Genomic DNA, 17,417 nt, shown 5'->3' on the forward strand with positions numbered 1-17,417 from the left:
CTGGAGTTTTGTAGTTCCCCACAATCAAACTTTGCTTTCCCACCGCAGCCAGGACAAAAGTCCCGGGCAATAATGTCATATGGCCTGGAAGAACAAGGGTTTCAATGTTCTATGAAAGTGCAGCAAGCTCTCTGAGTCATCAGAGAAAGGGTCTCTCTTGTTGAAAGTATGTGGCATTCGAGTTATTTTAAAACTGGCAACCCATGGGCTTACATTCAGCTTAAAAAGATCCATTGAGAACCAGCTACATAGAAGCCCTCATTCCTAATGAGAATATTTGTTTAATCCTTCATTTCCCCACCCAAGGGTGGTGGTGTACACTAATATTAACAATGACTTTACTTCTGGACAATCTAAGTAGCTGTCTCAAGTCCACTACTGCTTTTCCTTCCTCTCCTAGTTAATAGAGTCATTTCTTTCCTTAATAAGAACCTACTAAGCACCAAGTATGTATGAAACAATGATCCATGACGGAGACTAGCCATTTGCTGAAGGAAAGAAACTTATAAACACTCTATTACACTGCAGTAGGATCAGTGACCTAGCAGACAAGGGCTCATGGCATGGGGGTCCTTCTGGGGAAGGATTGGATTGTGAGGTTGTCCATATAACTGACATTTAAGCTGCAAGACTAAGAAATATCCACACGAAGCAGGGCAGAAAAGACATCCAGGAAAGCAAAGGAACTTATGCAAAGGCACTGAGGAATGACAGAACCACCAGCTGAGCACCTAGTTCCCCATGGCTGGAGAGGAGCCACAGACTACCTGAACCAGGACAAGATTGTTTAGCAGGGGAGTGACATGGTCAGATTCTATTTTTCAGATGCAAGTTAGCAATCTGCATGGAGGATTACTTGAGATAAGGGAAGAGAGACCTGTGTCAAAAAAGTCAATTCGCATTTAAGTGACAAATGACAGCAGCCTTTTTTGAACCTGTGGCAGAGGAATTGGAGTGAAGGGGTTGGATTGAGCAGTTGGAATCAGTAGCTTATTTGGTGTATGAAGAGAAAGTCAAGGGGGACTGTGATATCTTTATGGAGTTGCCTCTTGGTCAATGGTGTTGAACAAAATGAGAAATATGCGAAGAAAATTAATTTTGTGGTGAAATGGGTGTGTTTGGGGATATGACAAATTTGAGTTGCCTTGGGATATGAAGTGGAAATGTCTGTAGGTAGTTGGTTGAAAATTTTAGATATAAAGATAGATTGATATAGATATCAGATAAAAGGTAGCAGAAAGTAGTACCACAGAAATAAAGTCCATGAGTGCAGTTGAAGAAGTGGTGGGAAGAGACTAAGGATAAGAAGAGGAGCAGCCTGTCCAGGTGGACCCTGGATGAACAATACCTCTTCTATTTCTCTCACCTCTCTAGCACCTTTTAAATCCTACATGGCCAATCTGTCTCTTCACCCACTGAAAATGGTAATCTTGCAACTCTGTCTTTCCAATTCCAGAACAGCATGCTTGGATGGTAGATGAAAAGTTTTCTGGGAAAGACCTCTTATTATTTTCCTTTAAAACATATTGGAGACATTTTACAACTTAAACCAAGCAGTTTTTTCCTGGGAGTTATGTCTGGAAAAGAAATGCATGATCTCTGTAGTCAAAGACCTCCAAAGAAGCACTGCTGACTATTTTTAGCATGAGTGTAAAGATGAATGCTGGAGATATGGCTGGAAAAGTAGAGAAGGGGGTGAGGGAAGGAGGAGCAAGCGACTTAGAGAGACCTCATGCCCTTGAGAAGGTGAAAAGGAGCCAGTTCTTTAGGGCACCATTTCCCAAACTTCCATCACTCATTCTCCACCTTCATGGTTTTGCAAGATTCCCCATACCATCTACACAATTATTCACTTCACTTTTTTTTCTCTAAATCCATCCACTTTTTGAATTTAAAAACATGTTTTATATCAAACAGGCAATATCACTTTTGGAAATGCAGACCTGCATCAATTACAGAAATATTTAAAAAGGCTAGTTTTAAAAGTTAAAGCCTTCAATAGAAAAAGTAAAAATGATTGTATTCTAGCTAGATAACTATTGCTTGCTCAGGGCTGTGAACCTGAGACCTGCTCTTTCTTTGCAGAGAAATGTGATAAGCCAGCATTAGGAAGGTTTTAAAGACGTTCTAGTACCAAACTCAGATTTTCCCCTCTGGGTTATTGGAAGGATTGAAATAAATTTGAAAAGATAACAACTTTCGTACTAAGTAATTTAATGTTATTTAATCTTGGATACTATGGTGGCATTCACTCAACCCTTTGGGTAACTTGTGCTAGGATTAATGCTAAGGAGGAGTGAAGGAAGTGTTTGGGGCCAAAACAGGCTGGAATCAGCTTGTGGTTTAGAGCCAATTGCCACTCACTTCCTGTGGAGGCTATGGTAGTCAAAACAAAAGGTTCCATTCACCTTGATGTACATAATTCCCTGCAAGCTCTTGAGAGCCATGGATAGAATCTCTAGGCACTGGTGTTGGGACTGTGCTCTTGGTGAGATAGGGTGTATCCAAGTGTTCAATGGTAAGAGGAGAGTCAAGGAGGCTCAGGGAGCAGAGAGAATGAATTTGATAGAACCAGGTGACCCCACATGTCTTGATAAGAGCAAGCAGCATAGCCATAGCCTCCAGCTGCTGGAGCCTCTGGGAAATACCACTTAGGAAACCATATGCATGGCTAACTTAGCAGCAACATCTCCAGAGAAGAAGATCCAGTGAGCAATCCATCATGCGCCCATCTGCTTTATGTACAGTGACATGCACTGAGCACATCCATCACCTGGGAGAGAGATTGCGGCTTAACAAGGCCTGGGGATGAGTATTTCACATCACTTATTCATTCGTTTCTAAGATCTGACTTTCCAGAACACAATGCAAGTTTGAAGTCATTTGAATGTTTTCTAAAAAAAAATGACAACTCTCATCTTCCCACTGTTGCAACGATGGGGCTGTTGTTCAGATCTCTTTGCTTTCATCAAATTAATTGCCCATTCCCTACAATGGCTTAGATACAAGGATATAGATTCTGTCTGGGAGAACAGTCTGGCTTTGAATGGTAATGAGGGATATATGCATACAATTGCTTTTCTTCTGGAAAGGAAGGTGTGCATGAAGGTTTGCTAACCCATCCAGGGGTGTAACTTAATTTAGAATGTTTGCTGGAGATGTTTGAAGTAAGTGCTAGAAAAATGCAAACATTCTCAGACGCGTTGGAAGGTCATAGTTTAGCCAAATATTGTCACTTTTAATTCGGCTTAGAATATCAGAATGTCAGAACTAAAAGGGACTCTTGGGACCGTTTAATTAAAGACCCTCATTTTTCAGATGGGGAAAATGATTTGCCCAAGGCCAGGTCATGAAACTCATAGTAGACTTGGAAATCTTGCCCTTTTTACTCATATAGGCCACATAAAAAATCATTTTAAGGTAGTAGAAAATACATTATCTGGCTCCGGAAGAGAAGAGAAACTATCCAAAATTTAAATGGAGGTTAGTTCAAATTGATTCTTCTTGTTTATGATGAATAGTTTTATCCTCTCTAACTGTCTAGACATTTAATAATTTTTGTCCTCCTAATGATTAGAAAATTTGTTCAAATTGAGAGATATAAAAAAAGAAGCAGGAAAAAGAGAGCAATTGATGAAACTTCTACTTAGGCTTTCCAATGCTGCAGGGCTCTTCCAGGACCCTCTTTTTTAAAGGAAGACGTCACATTGAGGTGAAAGGCATTTATCTGTGAGCAGTCCTGCATCTTCTGTTATTTGATTAAAAACAGGTGGCTCCTCTTTATAAGGAGCTGATGGGTTCCATGAAAAGATGCTCAAGGCCCTGTGTAAGTAAGTGCAAGCACCTCCTGCCTTCCAGGCACAAGGTCTCTTACTCAATGAAATCTCAGGATTCTGCCGGAGAGAATGAGAAGTTTTAAAAGAAGACATAGGCAACCCAATTAGGCTCCAGTCTGCTCGGGCCCTGAGCTGCCAGTTTTCAACAAAAAGAGAAATGTAATAGAGAAAGCAAAACTGTTCACTTTGGTCAACAAAATTAGATATCGTCAACGGAAAGTCCTGCTTTTGACCACTTTTCTACTATGCCATGGAAAGTGGTCTTCCAGCTAAGGGGGCATTGATCTTTCCAGTAAAAACAGGTATAAGCCCTTGGATTTGTACAGAGGTTTGCAGTTGCAAAAGACATTCACATATATGATTTCATCTGGTCTTCATGGCAACTCTGAATAGGGATAATCGTTCCCTATGCAGATAAGGAAAGTAACAGGTTAAGTTAGCTGATGTCAGACTTGGGGATTAAAACACAGATCTTTGACTCTAAGTTTACACTGTATATCATGTTTCCATTTTGTCACTTACAAAAATCTACTGCAGCAAATTTACTCTGTGCTAGAAGGAAATGACATACTTAGAAATGAACATAAAGTTCTTATCATGGTTCTCCACTGTGCCAAGTAAGTGCTTGGCATGGCATAGCTGCTGTTTAGGAAGAGGCAGTGTGGTGGAATAATTAAAATCACAGGTTTGAGATTTGAGAAATCTGGATGTGAGTCCTGAGTTTGGCCCTTTCTGCTCTCAGAAAATGCTCTATGTGAGCGAGACCGAATGCCTTAACTTCCCTGAGGGTGGAATGAGATGCAAATGTGTGTGCCAAGCTTACCATGATGCCTGCACTTAGTGTTTGATGAGTGTAGGGATGATTACATCAAAAGGGTATGCTCATAGACTTTGCTGTAAGGAAACAAAGCAATCCCTGCCTTGGAACCAGATGTTAACATTTCATAGTTAAATACCTTGGTTTTTTTGGTCTCAGATATTCAGAGGCCTCCTGTTTTTGCCTCTCTTGACTTTCTGCATGTAAAAGTTTGCTAGAGTGTTCAGTGAACCCTATGGCTTTATAGTCTACAGAGCAGACCTCGCTTGTGGCCAGGTACCTGTATATGATGCACGCCGTGTTCTGGCAGGTACTGCAATTGTTGAGATCTTGGCCAGTTCGATAAAAGTTGCGCCTGCAAGACAGAGCATTTGCTGGATAAATCTATGGGCAAAAGTCACATGGGCCACAAACATTCAACCTACTGGTCCCTTAGTCCCTATAGCACAGCATTCATGGTGCTCTTAAGTTGCATGGCCATTACAAATAAGGAAACAAGAAAGTCATGACAATAGGAGCTCACATTTCTAGAAGGCTTCATACATGTTTAAAGACTTCCCAAGCTGAGAGTTTTTTCATGCTGACAACAATCCTGTGAGATGAGGGATTCTGCAGGTGAATGGAAGGGAGGTTATTAAAACTCCTGACCTCTTAGTTCAGTACGTTTCACTCTGCATATCACAGTGTTTCTCTCCTATATGGCAGTGCTGATTCTGATTCATACAGCAAACGCCAGTTAATGACTTCTCTCTCCTACCCTTTTTGATGAGCTTTAACCATTGCTTCTTCTCTGTCTTTAGAGAGCACTTTCTGGAAGGACGAGCATTTCACATCTAAACAAATAACTGCATTTTCCTCCTATACTGGTGCTGAGTCATCCAGGACAGCATTTTGTGACTTTTTTCTCTTGGCAGAAAATGAATTGTGCAAAATGAACTGTGATCTCATTTCAGTTCCAATTAGTTGGTCATTGATGGACCAGCCCAAGTCATAAAAGTAGTCAGTACAGGGGAAGGTCAATAGTAAGCTGAGTGGCCACCTCAAGTCCTTTGTCACAATGACACGAAGAACGGAAATACTGTACAAATGTAGTAACTTGCTAAGAGGAGGGGGATGGGGAAGTGCCTTCCTGCTATCGTTTTCCCCCATCATATATCAACGGAACCCTCATCTTCATAAAAATCATTTTTGATCCTACTGCTTCATTGCTGCCTTTTCCCATTCTGTTAACACCTGAAAACGAAAACAAACAGCAGTAGAAATCCACAAAAATCCACCAAAGCCTAGAACTAAATGAAATTCCATTAGAGAAAAGGGAGGTCTGTGGTTATGATTTGGAGAAACAACAGTACTTCAAACATTTTGGAGACATTTTTACTAAAAGAAACCAAAGCTGTCTCTGCCCCTGTGTTAGCAAATGACTTCACCCAGTCATTTTTAATATGAAAAAAAATCTCCTTACCCTTCAGTGAGAGCTCGAGCTTTCTCCAAGTCTTGAATTACATTCAAAAGGACTTTAATTTTCTCTTGGTTCGAGTGCAGAGATTCTTCCACGGATTGCAGTCGGCCTTGGAGGTCGCAGAGTTCACCCCGTGCCAGGTGAATTTGATTAATGTCACTAATCTCCCTGTTGCTCTGAAGTTTGGTCTCACTCTTTGGAAGAGAGGATGGGAGGTGATCACTTCCTGGACAATTTGGAAACTCCAGGGTGTCTGACTCAGTGGGGTTGTTTGCCGTCTGCCCCTGACACCCAGGGGCAGATTTCGATGCACTGTTAATTTTGAGTGACACCAGATTCTGGTGATTGTTACTTGATGAAGGACAGTCTGAGGCTCTTCCTGGGTAGGCTGTCTGCCTGTGGGAGCCTGATGAGGGGGAACTGTGAGTCCGTAGAGGTGAAGGAACACACGTTTCCTTTGACTGAGATGACAGTGGGCCAAAGTCTTTGTCATCCGAGTTGTCTTTGGGCAAAAGCAATTCAGGTTTAAGTTTCTCTGTGCCTGGTGTGTGGCTGGCAACACTGGTGGCATTTAAGCAGGAGGTGGATTTTTCTGAATCTGGTAGAGTCATCCTTCTCCCATCACCTGGACATGTGTCACCCAAAGGGTGTATGGAGTTACTTACTTCAGCTGGCCTGTCTGGGCTGAGAGCAGACTCTCTAGCTTCCCAGGAAGGACTGTGATAAATATCATCTGGAACCTGAATGGCAGCTGTGGCTTTCTCTAAGGACCTCCAAGTTCCTGCTTCCAAGCATATGCTAACAGGACCATTGCTTTGCACCTTGGGGACCCTCGGGAGGAATGTGTGGGACACCTTGACCCTTCGAGGCCCATCCTCAAGATGCTGAGCCAACCTTAAGTAGGCAAGGTCAGAAGACACAATGTCCTGTTCAGAGAGGTTGCCGTTGACCTGGATGGCACTTTGGGATGCTGTTGGCATTTCCACCAGGGACTTGCTGGCTGTGAGTTTCTTCCTTTTGAAAACTGGGAAATGCTTCCTGAGACTGGGGGAAGTTTGGATCGCAACGTTGCGAAAGCCCCCTGCCTTCTGGGACCTGGGGAAGGAGAGCGAGTAGGTGGGGGGATGATGGTGCCTGGTTGCTTGAGTTTTCCCCATCACAGCCAGGTCTTCTGGAGTTCGGACATCAACCTCAGCTAGGCCAGCTGGATTCTTAGTGGTCCCATCTTCCTTGAATCTCACCTGCTGGGATTTGCTCCTGCGGTGGTGAGGTTGTTTCACAAACTCTACTGATTCTAGACTGTTACGCTTTAGAAGCACAGGTCTCACTTTCATATTTTGCTGGGCCATTGAGCCTCAGTGGGAAGGATCAGGACCATACACTTCTCCTAGGCACATCTCCCCTTAGGTCTTTGGAGCAGTATCTAATGATGGTATTTCAAACATAGAGAACTGCTGGCCAGGATGGAGTTGTCCTCTCCTCTTAGTATGGGAAATCCTGTTGGCCATTCCCAACCTCTAGAGTCTACGTAGGAACTAGCTGTAATGCTTTCCCTGCAGTTAAAATATTAATTCATTGTAGTATAATTGCTCCTTGAAAAAACAAATGAGTTAGGCTAACTATTAAACATCTGATCTACCAAGAGAGCTGGTAGGCTGTTTATCAAGGGAGGCTGGCATCCAGTTCTGATCTTGGAAGAAGCTGGTTGTCTTGAACAAAAAGACAACAAAAGTACCATTTAGGGGGTAGTGCCAGACTCCCAGTGAGTGAATTCCAAAAGAAACCTGCTACATCTAGAACATACGGCTTTTTCTCCCCCCGCCCCCAGAGCATTAATGTCCAGTGTGAAACTGCAGGAAACTTAAACGCATCTTCTTTTCATAGCAGATAAATAGGTGGAGAAATAAATGACCTGGGGGTTTGCTACTTTGATGATACATGATGAGCCCAAGGGAACACTCCCATTTATGTCAATCACAAATTCCTCCTTTGGGGCCATTGTTTTCTTTCATGTTGTCTCTCTTTTCTTCAGTAAGGGAAACTTATCTTCCTAAATAGCCTCACAAAACCCAGTGGGGTATGACCAGGACAGGATTGAGGAATCATAGGGGATTCAGTGGGCAGAGTCCCTGTTGTGGTGTCTTGGCTGAAGTTCACATGTGGGAACGGTGAGCTATGTCTGCAGCCTCCAGGATGATGTATGTTTGCTTGGCCTCAGGGGCTGAGGTCTGAGACCAGCTGGGGTCTGAGATCTGCAAGCAGGCGAGGAGCACCTGAAAGGAAAGAGACAATAGTTGCCACTGAGAACGCAGTTTCTGTGGACCTGGATTTCTCTTCCAATTCTAATTTCCTAGCTGAGTATTTTGAGTGGAGGGTCTAGGAGTAAGTTAACCATGTGACCTTTCTCTCGGTTCTCTTTGTGAGCCAGGCACTTTGTGGGTGCAGGGCCTTGGAACAAAATGCCTGTCTGCCTGGACCCTTTTCTCTCTACACTTCCGCACATCACCCAGACAACTCCTATTCATCAGTTGGGAGTCCCAGCAATTTCTCAGGGAGCCTTTACAATGACTCCCCCTTACTCACACACCCAGTGCCAAGACCACATCAAGACCCATTGTACATCCTCGTCACATTTTTCACAATACAAATTGTAGCTGTTATTCAATAAGCATTTGTGTATGTATTTATTTAGTGTGCATCTCCTCCACTACCCTGTAGGCTCCAGGAGGGCAAAGACTGGAACCATCTCATTCACTGCTTAAGCATTCCCAGCCCTCTTTCTGGCTCACTATAGGTGCTTAAGGAGAATTTGTTGAAAAAGTGGATGGTTGGATGAAGGGCAGGTCCTTCTGAGGTAAAAGAGAGCCTGGGCATGAAGAGGAGTGAAGGTCCTAGAGTATCCTGCTAGGGAAACGGGATCTGTGGACTTGTTCTGCTATGACTGCAACATTTATTTAAGAACAAAATTCTCCCCTGATGTCTTCATTTCTTATTGCTTTCCAGGAGATAAATGTGCATGAACTTCTCTGAGGAACAGCTACCTCATAATAATAATAGCCACCATTTATTGAATACCTACTTTTACCATGCTGAGGACTTTACTTGCATTAATTAAAACAACTTATATTTACTCAGTACTAACTAATGTGACAGATGCTGTTCTAAGCACTTTCCAAGCCATAACTCATTCGTTAATCACAAATGACTCTATAAGGGTAGATAATATTTTTGTCCCCATTTACAGTTGAATAAACTGAGGCCCAGAAAGGTTAAGTAACTTGCCTAAACATATCCTACTCCCTTTCCAATATTGCATTATCTCATTTAATCCTTACAAAAAATCCATGAGGTGCCATTATCCCCCTTAGACTTATGGGGAAATTGCAGCTTAGAGAGGGTAAGTACTCAGTAGAGGAGCTAGAATTTGAACCTAGATGTCTGTCATTCCAAAGTCCACATTCTTAATCATGAAGTTATGACTCTGCCCTTTTGGGATCTGCATGATATGTTGACAGTTGCTAAGAACAAGGGTAAAAGACCCTTGCAGATCTGGAGAGATGCAAGGAACTGTCCCCTGGCCTTGCCATGGCAAAGCAAACCAGAGGATTTGCTGCAAGTCAGAGGGATTACAATGGCACTGAAATGAGGAGAGTTCTAAGCCTGTCCGGATTGACCAAGGGATTTTAAAAGAAAATAAAAGTAATAAAATAGCCCACAAGTATTTGGCTGGCTCTGAGAAAGTAGTCTGTCTTAGAACCCAGCTGTATTGGTCTGGTCCCATGCTACTAATAAAGACATACCCGAGACTGGGTAATTTATAAAGAAGAAGAGGTTTAATGGACTCCCAGTTCCACATGGCTGGGGAGGCCTCGCAATCATGGTGGAAGGCAAAGGAGGAGCAAAGTCATGTCTTACATGGTGGTGGCAGGCAAGAGAGAGGGCATGTGCAGGGAAACTCCCCTTTATAAAACCATCATATCTTGTGAGACTTATTCACTATCATGAGAAAGACCCACCCTCATGATTCAATTACCTCCCACCAGGTCCCTCCTACTACACGTGGGAATTATGGTAGCTACAATTAGAGATTTGGGTGGGGACACAGCCAAACCATATTGCCAGCCAGCCTTATCATACAGATAAAAACCTTGGCTCCATAAACGGAGACTATTACTAACATTTTCCATCACACCATTTGGGGTGCTCATTGTGAGTGCAGCCTAAACTTTGTCTATCAGACTTCTGCTTTCCCCAAGAATTGCTAGATAATGTTCATAGGAACTTTGGCTTTTCCTGATCCTAGATGCCTTGAGAGGGTCCAACTAACCCAGCAGTGCTGGGAGAGTGTGTGGCACATCCTGGAAGATATTTGGATTCATCTAAAATGCTAATGAGTTGTCAACTTGTCATCAACCTTTTCTACTAACTACTGCTAACATTCTGAGTGTACCTTAGAACCTGATTCAAACCCTGCCCCTTACTGGCTGAAGGACTTGGTGTGTTTTTCGTCTGTAAAGTGGGCATGACATAGTGTAGACACGGACTCATGAGTCTGATGTGAAGTCAGTGAGACAATGTATGCAAAACTCTCAGCCCAGAGCCTGGCACACATTAGGCAATTGGTGTGTGTTTTCTACCATTGCTGTTATCAGTATTGCAATCACCTGCAGCCAGGGCTTCTTGCTGTGAATGCCAGAATGTGTGTGGATATGCTGTATCTAGGGAGAGGGACGATAACTTTCAGCAAAGCTCATGGAGCTCTGTGAGCCCCAGTGGTGGATGAACCACTATCTGTAGCTTTTCCAGAGCAGGTAGAGCCATCGTGGGACAGAACGAGCAGAGTTTCATGAGCAGGTTGTTCCTCATTTGCCTTGCCTGTTTGAAGAGCAGGGTTGGCTTCTAAGAGTGGCATTGTCACCTACCTCTCTGAGGAGATGAACCTACTGATCCCAAGTTGCTTTACACAAAAATTCCAAACAACGGAACTTTTAAAATTGGTCCTATGTTTCAATGACTTTGTATAGGACTTTTAGGTCTGGGAGAATCCAGTAGACACTTTCCTCAGTCCATGACTAAATCCTTTTTGCATCTTCCTCCTCAAATAATAATTAAGCCTGCCTGGATGCCTGTGATGATGGGGAGCTCAGTACCCAATTCCCTAGTCCATAATAGTTATTTTCATTAATAATAGCAAATATGTATTAAAAACTCACTGTTAAATGCGCACCTGGCATTTAATCCTCAAAATGACCTTCTGTATATTATCCCCATTTTGCAGAGTACGCAGTTGAAGTTTGTGAGATGATCACATGCTTGAAAACACACAGTTCATACTCGTCATCTTTGTACTGCAGAGCCTAGATATTTATATGTGTACTTTTGTGGGTTCCTTGACTAATTATTTTTTGCCTTCTTAACTGTTTATTAGCACTTCATTCTGGGAGTGATAACTCACACAGGCTACGATTGTCTGAGGCTGGTTTTCATAAGAGCTAATGCCTAGTGCGTTGATTATGTGCCAGGCATTGTGATTGGTATGTTTCATTTACTCTCTTCCTTAATCCTATGACACTCTTAGAGGCAGGTGCGATCAGTTCCCCATTTTATAAATGAGGAAACTGAGGCACAGAAGATGAACATATTTGTACCAAGTTGTTCACACTGATAAGTGATGGAGCTGTCATTTGGACCCGCAGACTGACCCTGAAGAATAGACTTCTCACCGTTGGGCCTTCTTGCCTTCTTCAGGACTGGAAAGATTAATATTTTTGTGCAAGGCTAGCAAGCAGGTTTCAAACTCCCTCCACATTTTCATTCTGAAAGTCAGTCATTATTCTGGTGTTAGCCCTGCCTTTTCTTCAGGAAGTTTATGTATCCTTTAGATGTTTTCTTTTAATCTTTAAAAGCAGTTGGTTTTCTGCTTATAAACATATTATTTGTTCATTGTAAAAATTCAAATAATACAAATAAACAACAAAAGGAAGAAAAAAATCACCTGAAATCTTACCACCCAGAAAGAGTCACAATACACCAACAATTTGGTGACATTCATTCTAGCCATCTCCCTGTGCAATGCTTGCACAGAAATTGCATACACAGAGAAGCTTATGGACAGAAAGCCTTTTGTTCACTGAACAACCTGGAGAAAGTTACACATTATGGCATACAGGTCACACTGTCCTTTTAAGTAGGCTAACATGAATTTGTCTAGTTATACAATTATCTATTTAAATAGTATTTTTGTGGACATTTAGGTTGTTTATAAATTTTTGGTATTATTTAAAAGTCTATAAATAACATTTTTTGTATGTAAATCTTGGAGCACTTGTCTAATTATCTCCTTGGAATAAATGCCTGAAGAAGAATTACTGGGTTAAAGTAGCTGTGCATTTTACATTTTGTTGATACTACCATGTTACCACTCATCCTTCTATAAAGTTCTAATGTGCAACGCTGCCATTACTGCGTGAGAAGACCTTTCACCAGAACCTCTTTGTTACTGTGCTTGGTCAATTTATGATAATTGTTTTTGTCATTGCCAGTACAGTACAAAAGAAATTGTATCTCATTATTCTCGATAGGGAATTTATATGAGTGGACTTTTTTCATATATTGGTTTTACACAATGTTTGATACAAATAAAGGCTGAAAAGTTGAAAATGAAAATTTGAATAGCCAAGCAAATGTGGAAACTCTCGTGTTTTAGACAGAACCTAGGAAGTTTAGGAAATACAAAATTTTCTGTTGACAAAAATATTTTGTGTCCCAACTCTTCTGCCCTTGATGTCCACCATGACCCTTGTACAGACACATCTTGGGGAATACACCTGGCTAAAATCACCCTCTGGAGGCCTTTAAGTTTTATGGGCTCCCAGTTGTCCATTAATTCACATTTTCCTAGGCATTGGAGGTTAGGGCTAAATTAATATCCTGGCTAGGATCCAGAATCGTTCCCTAGAGGTGGTCACAGCTGCCCCACGGCTGGAGCTATTGTTGATCTTTGCAACACTTTATTCTGTCCTCCCTTGATTATTGACTTTAGTGAACATGAACCAACGGTTTATGTTGCATCTATGCCTTTAGCCCACATCAAATGGTCCTCATGGAATCAGTGTCCATTCACTAGATACAGAAACATTGGACAATATCTCTGTCGGTTGCCCACTGTGGGCTTTCACTGGAATTCCTGCCCAGTCCTCTTTTCTCAGTGTATTTAGGCCATACAGTGAGGGGTTAAGTACATAGGATTTCGCTTATTATCTACCTAGATGAGACTCTTCCACTTTCTGACTATTGACCTGGAACAAGTGAATTGATCTTTGTAAAACCACCTAGACTGATTGTGAGAATTAAATGAAATAGTTATATTAAATGGTCAGGATAGTCAGTGTTCACTCTTCAGATAGAACCCAGCTGGTAACCATGAGATACTTGTGAATTGGTCTTGGGCCCTCCTCTTTCCCTTGGGATAGTAAACTGTAGGTGCATTCATGGGAAGGAATGTACAAAGATGGCATTCCCTTCTACGAGGAATGTACAAGGAGTCCTATCTCCCTGCCGTCTCTGTACTTTGTGTACTTTAGCATTGTGCTTGTCTCTCTATATTGTGATGATCTGCTGACTTCTAGCCTCTTCAACTAGACTATAAGCTCCTTGAGAGACAGGTGGTGATGGTCTACTCCGAGTCCTTATCCTCTGCTTGACATAGAGAGGGTCGGTCTTACATAAATTCTTGTAAAACAAATGAATATAATCCTGTATTATCTAATTTGCCTTAGCTTCTATGACATGGAATAGTTGGATAGTCGCATAGAATAAATATTTGCATAACTAAGAGTGAAGGAATTAATTCACTTCCAACATTTTTTTTTTCTTTCAAAGGTTTATTATCAGTAGGTCTCATGTCTGTTCTCTAGTCTACTATGCTTTCTCTCTTTATGACAGATTTAATTTGGTTGGACTTTATTGAGATTCTGCTGTGAGGTGGGCACTGTAATAAATACTGTGGAGATTCCAAGGAGGAATAAGACCTGACCCCTATTGTAGCTCTAAGAAAGGACCTTGCAATGCCAACCTCATATGGAATCTGTTCCTGAGAATTGCTACACAATGTTGTACAGGGTAGGGGAGGACTTAGAGGAAGGCATTTGATTCATTTCATGCATCCAAATTCTACCTTACTTATGAGGGTGCTTTACATGTTAACTGGGGTTCAGACTGTCCTTCATGCCAGGAGTCAGCAAGTTTTTTCTTTAAAGGGCCAGATAGTAAATATTTCCATCTTTGCTGACCACGCAGTTTCTGTTGCAACCATTCAGCTCTGCCATTGTGGCAAGAAATAAGTCATAGACAATATGTAAACAAATGGCTCTGGTTGTGTTCCAATAAAACTTCATTTATAAAATATGCAACTGAATGGATTTGACCTGGGAGCCATAGTTCGACAACCTCCGCTTTAAGCACTGGGAAGTCATTGGTGGTTTTTGAGCAGGAGGCTCTTGATTAGGTTGTTTTTCAGAGGAGGCTTTGTTTGCTGACACATTGCCATCTCCCTTCTCTGAACTTAGTAATAATAACCTTTACTATTTATACCACACTTTACAACTTACAAAGCATTTTCAAATCCCATGTAATCCCCACTAGGGAGGCTGGGAAGCATTATCCCTGTTTTAAAGAAGAGGAATTCAATCCAGAAGGATTCAATGATTTGTCCTAAGTCACAGAGGTAGACTGGAACCCTGTTTTCCTGCTACCAGCCTCAGGGCTCTGGTGGAGACCCCGACTTTCCCTCCCTTTAGCTGGCCAGACATCTAACTACTTTATGTGTTAGTCCAGTTTCCTCAGCTGCAGGGTGCATTTCTAAGGTATAGGGATATGTCTTCCACTCTTTTTCTATCCTCCAAAGTCCTAAGCACAGTGGTGAGTCTTTAAGGAGCCATTTACTATTGATCATTCACCTCTGGGCCTTGTGGTTCAAAGTTTGCTTTCCTTCCATTTGTATTCAGTTAATTGCTCGGTCAAATCTGTTGGTAAGGGTTACTCCATACTCATCTGAAATCAAAGGGTTAATGCTTGTGGTCCAAGTCTTCATTTATCTTTCCAATTTGAAATTTGGAAAGATAATTTTCCAAATTATCTATTCCAAAAATATACCCCTTTCCGGCAGCTTTCTCAATAAGGAAAAGGGTATATTTTGGGGGTCTGCCTAAATCTACATTTTGTTGTAAGTGGTCAAAGAAACAAAGGGAATTGACTTTCTTTTTAGCACCTGGGATTACTAAGCATGGGTGAACTTGAGGAAAGAATTAGGCACCAAAAAGTGAGGTTAAAATCCAGACTTATATATTTGGGACCCTGAAAGATGTTGGATACGTACTGATCATGAAATCTTGTTCTCACTTTCCTATATACCATGTTTGACCTTTTTGCACAAATTCTGGTATTCATACCCAGGTCTCCGTCATCTCTCACCTGTATCACTGCAAGTGTCCCCCTCTCTTGTCCTCTTTGCCATCTGTCCTCCACACGGCAGCCAGAGTAATCTTGATAATATTTAATGAGATCACATCAGGCCCCTCTTTGAAACCCTGCAAAGGTGTCCCACTACATTTAAATTAAAAGCCAAACTAGTTCCATAACTTTCAGGGCCACAACCTTGAACAGAGGCCACAACCCTATGTCATCTGGCCCCTGCCTACCTTCCTGGTCCCATCTCATCTCATGCCACTTTCCCCCTTTTCTGTGACCTGGTCTGTGACCCTGAACATGCTAGATTCATTCTCATCATCTGGATTTGAAATCTGCTATTCTTTTGTTAGGACTCCTCTTTCCCCAGATCCTTCCAAGGCTGTCACCTCCAGGAGACACTCCCTGATCCCCTCTCCCCTTCCATGTCCCTCTATGCAGCAAAACCCTGTCCTATTAGCTTATTTGTTTATTCTCTGTCTCTGCCCCCATTTATTGAAGAACTTTAGTATTTGTTGAATGAATGAATAAAGAGTAAATTCTTATAGTTAGAGGCTTCAAGGAATCAAGGAATCATACAACCTTAGAAATAGAACAGAGAAGTTTAAAACTTTAGACCTTGGGGAGAATCTTATTTAATGATTTTCAAAATTCCTTTAGCAGTAAACTCAGCTTTCCAAATCCAAACTTAAGCACAATTCCAATATCTAAAACAGAATAAAAGTGGAGTTGTTCTAGAAAATGTGGGGGATTCAATCCTGGGACTCAAAGCAAACCTAAAAACCAAAGACAACCCCCCTCATTCTAGAGATGGGGAAACTGAGACTCTGAGCAGCTGTCTTCTGCCTGCAAATGCTTCAAGAAGAACAAAGTCACTGGTGTGCATCCCATACCCCAGCACAGCTTCTAGCATGGAGCAGGAGCTGGGGGACCATTGGTGGAACTGCACGAGTGACACACTGAGTTGAAGGCAGAAGTGGAACTGACGTCAATGCAGGGTCTCCTGTTCTCCAGTATGCCAGGGAGAAAGGTTGAGGGCCATGGCCCCATTCCAGCTCAGGTGCCTCATTTGGAACCAGACCTAGTGGAGAAGACAGGCTTTCTGATCCCAGGGTCCTCTCCAATGGATGGGCAAGCCACTAATGCTATTTTTTTCTACCACTCTAGTCCTCTAATTGCATTTGTCACCCAGGGAGATACGACTACCATCTACCTCTACCTCCTCTTCATTTTTATCCTTTCTTCTGCCTTCTCTTCCTTTTTTAAAAAAAATAATAAAATGTTTCAGGTATGCAAGACAGCACAGAGGACAGTAGAGTGAACATAACAAGCATGACCAGCCTAAGACATGAAAGGTTACAAATCTAGCCGGATTATCCTGCAGATTTCCTCTCTCCTTTCTCCTTTTATTGTATTTCCCTCTGTCTTCCCCCCTTCTTTTCCCCCTCTTCCCTTCTGTTCTCCGGCATGGCTCCCCATTTCATTTCTCCCCTCTCCTCCCTATTCTTTGTCTCACCACCTTACTTGCCCTCCTCTTTCCACACCCTACCCTTCCTCTTCCTTCTCCATTTCTTTTGTTCCTCTCTGGCTCCTTCTCTTGCCTTCTCCTTCTCTCTTGCATCTTTATAAATGTTTTAGGGTCAGTGATTCATTCCTTTGGCTCATTCAGGGTGAGGAATCAGCATCTCCTGAATTTCCTCTCCTGTGAGCCTCAGGGCACCTGCCCTGCAGGGATAATTCTGTGGTGCATGCATCCCTCTAGCCAGAAGCATTGGCTGCTGCCCGCTGAATCTGAAAGGTCACCTCCAGCTTGCTTTCTCCAGGGGAAAACCTTTACTAC

The 17,417-nt window shown here is 42.2% G+C and overlaps 2 protein-coding genes across 4 annotated transcripts in view; one reads left to right on the forward strand and one right to left on the reverse strand.

The window, feature by feature from the left end:
• The window catches only part of DOCK2 (dedicator of cytokinesis 2), a 436,838-nt gene that overhangs the window by 230,226 nt on the left and 189,195 nt on the right, over window positions 1-17,417 (forward strand). The gene's annotated exons all lie outside the window — the stretch shown is intronic.
• Window positions 1-17,417, reverse strand: part of INSYN2B (inhibitory synaptic factor family member 2B) — a 117,042-nt gene that overhangs the window by 12,801 nt on the left and 86,824 nt on the right. The window contains 2 exon segments of the mRNA NM_001193931.2: window positions 4,934-5,008; window positions 6,116-8,385. Of these exon segments, the coding sequence (NP_001180860.2) occupies window positions 4,934-5,008; window positions 6,116-7,461 (1,421 nt within the window). The 5' untranslated portion in view covers window positions 7,462-8,385.

This window comes from Macaca mulatta, chromosome 6 (genome assembly GCF_049350105.2).
Source record: "Macaca mulatta isolate MMU2019108-1 chromosome 6, T2T-MMU8v2.0, whole genome shotgun sequence".
Lineage (NCBI taxonomy): Eukaryota > Metazoa > Chordata > Mammalia > Primates > Cercopithecidae > Macaca > Macaca mulatta.